General features: G+C 45.0%; 1 protein-coding gene across 1 annotated transcript in view; it reads right to left on the bottom strand.

The window, feature by feature from the left end:
* LOC105364635 (mucin-2-like) overlaps window positions 1–2,924 on the bottom strand; it is a 6,917-nt gene that overhangs the window by 2,523 nt on the left and 1,470 nt on the right. Inside the window, exon 3 of the mRNA XM_011502618.1 lies at window positions 1,011–1,047. Within this exon, the coding sequence (XP_011500920.1) occupies window positions 1,011–1,047 (37 nt within the window). The remainder of the gene's footprint in view (window positions 1–1,010; window positions 1,048–2,924) is intronic.

The raw sequence follows: 2,924 nt of genomic DNA on the forward strand, positions 1-2,924 counted from the left end.
AAGCAGAGGGGGGGTGGGGGGGAGGAGGAGGAGGAGGCTCTCGTAAATTTGCCGGCGTACGCGAGTTTGTTCGTTTGGCACGTCGATACGTATTTTTTCGATTTTCCGAAATCGACACTCGTAATGAGCCTCCTAAGCACAATTAACGTCTCTACAATTTATCTGCTAAATCGTTATGGTAAATATATAAGGCATTTGTCGTTATAAATTATCGTCAATGTTATTCGCGATACTTGACGATAATGTACGAGATTTTAAAGTTTACGAGTCGTGGGCTTATTGGTGGTGGTGGTGGTGGTGCTGGTGGTGGTGGTGGTGGTGCTGGTGGTGGTGGTGGTGGTGCTGGTGGTGGTGGTGGTGGTGGCGGTGGTGGTGGTTGGGAAGGGTGGGGGAGAGGATAGAGGAGGCTTATAATCGTCGAATCGACTGTTTATTATTTTTACGATCAGTTCGATAAAGCCGCTTTCAATTGGCAAAATAAAACATTAAATTGTCAAGTCTTTGTTGTGAAGATAGTAGGAGAAAAAGGGAGAAACAATATCTTATAATACGGTAGGTTTTGGGAGATGAAACGCTCTATCGCGGGCACGTCATCTCCTACACTAAATGGCATTTCTTTTGGATTAAATCGACAAATTGTACGAGCAATTTACTCAATTGCCAACCATTGTCCTTGGATTTATTAATATCCAGTCACCTTTATTGCGCCTCGTTCAAACACCTTTGATATCCCAGTATTTCCACGATAACTCCGCTCCGCGCGCTCATCCACTCTCGTATTTATCCCTGCCAGTTAAACCATCTAAACGCGTCATTTAATTATCATAATATAGCGTTTGAGCGAAGGAAAATTAAGAATTTGCACGTGTTTGACGATTATGTGCCAAATGACGCGACGACGCTTGTCGGCTAGCAAAATACTTTATTAGATCATTAATGATAAATTTGATAAACTACGCTGCGATAACCAGGGCCATACATAGCAACGTCTACATTCTCTTCCAACGTACCTAACATCATCTTCTTCCATCCTATTGCAACAATTGACTGCAAATGGCGTACAGTGTTATCATTAATTATGATTAATGAATTTACTGGGACGATTGATTCGAGCGACACGTATTTATCCGTCAATACGTTTACGATTCGAAATGTAGTGGAAATCAAGTAGAAATTTAAGTCGGAAGTATTTGTATTTATTTGCCTGCTGATCGCGACGTCTTGGTCAATCGAGATTTTCCAACAGTCGATGTAAAGTCGCAAAGATGTAAATTCCTCGACGGCTCTTCAAATTTACTCGAATGTGCCCGCCCTCGTGGAGGCAGTTGTTCCATGATTGTTCTCTGGTCCGACGAAACCGCTGCGACAAGTATGTGCGCCAGGCAGCTGAGGCTGGAGGAAGCGCGTAACCGGCATACTCAGCTTTTTCCAATGTGTTACGAAGTTTGGACGCTCGGACTCGCGTTACCCGGGATTTTCTTATCATTGTCACTCTCGCCGTGACATCTGTTCATATTATTGAAGATATTCTCCTCGTTGCATTCACGGAGCTTCGATCCCTCCATTTCCTAGACTGGACACAAGCGAGTAAAATGTCGACGAGGCTGATTGTAGAAAAGACGTTATACGCCACTGCTCTCTGCCACCCCTCTTCCCATTCCAATTCGCCACCCCCTCGCTGTACCAACAGCATACCATTACAGGGCCACTTACGCCTGTACAATATACGTACGACGTATGCGATAAATTCGATATATTGAAATGAAGGCTCGTTGATTGACATTGTTTATTGATTTTATTGCTGTTGGTTAAATCGCTCGAAGATTATGAATTTCTAGACAGTTAGTTGCATTGAGGTTGGGAAGAGAAAATGAAAGAAGAGACGAGGAAGATTTTAATGACAAATCAAAGTTGCTGAAATTTTATGCTGAAACAACTTTGATTAAAATATGGTTATTTTTTTTATTTTTTTTTTATTTTTTTTTTATTTTTTTTTTTTTTTTTTCAGATTAAAATCCTTCTCGGATTCCGCGCATTGTTGGATCATTGGTATTGGTGTAGCTGTGGTAGCTTGTCACCACGCGCACTGCCTACAAAACCCTTTAACTTGGCAATTAATCGTCACATTAATTCATCATAATAATGTTCACATAACCTCGGCAAGTATCGAGCGAGCCATACTTAATTCAGTCATTGCATGTATTGTTAAAGCATAATCGTACACACGAGTATCGAGATGAATGAACGTTGATTATTAATTGATCGCCCAAGCCGAGGAAGACGCCAGTCCCGTAAAATGCCCGGAGGAGCTCCAACAATCCGAGATTATCAAGACTCGAGCTTCGGGCACAAAAGTCGAGAGGCCGCGTTTGGAGCGATAAGCACGCGATGGATGCGACGCTTTAAAAAATCTTTCGACTGAATTGGCCGTGCTAGAGCCTGAGAGTGCATTCGACCACATCATCAATCCCAATGAATAAAGGATATAAAGAAGACGTTCGAAAATGGCGGGACTTTCGGATTTTCAAGCGTTGTGTTGGTCTAATAGTACGGGGCTAGCCGATGGGCTTGGCGGGAGTCGGGGGCCTGTGGAGTCGTGACGTGGGGCATAGGGACGGTGGGGCGGTGGGGCGGAGGGGCGGAGGGGCGTAGTATTAGCCTTTATATGCTAAGGGAGCACTAAAATATATCTCATAAATTATCGAGTGGGGGTAGGACGCGTGCCGGTCGGGGCCTGGAAAGCCAATGAAAGCGCACCGGGCGCACAAGAGGTTCACCTGGATGGTGCAGATGTCGGAGCCGCTGGAAAGCGCGCGAACCGCTCGTACGCGCGCGCGCTATGCGCCTGGCGCATAACTCCCCGACGTTGGCCAAGGGTGCGACGCCCCGGACTTTTCCATCCGCTCGTTCGACTCGGCTTTCCT

This window comes from Ceratosolen solmsi, unplaced genomic scaffold (genome assembly GCF_000503995.2).
Source record: "Ceratosolen solmsi marchali unplaced genomic scaffold, CerSol_1.0 scaffold10, whole genome shotgun sequence".
Lineage (NCBI taxonomy): Eukaryota > Metazoa > Arthropoda > Insecta > Hymenoptera > Agaonidae > Ceratosolen > Ceratosolen solmsi.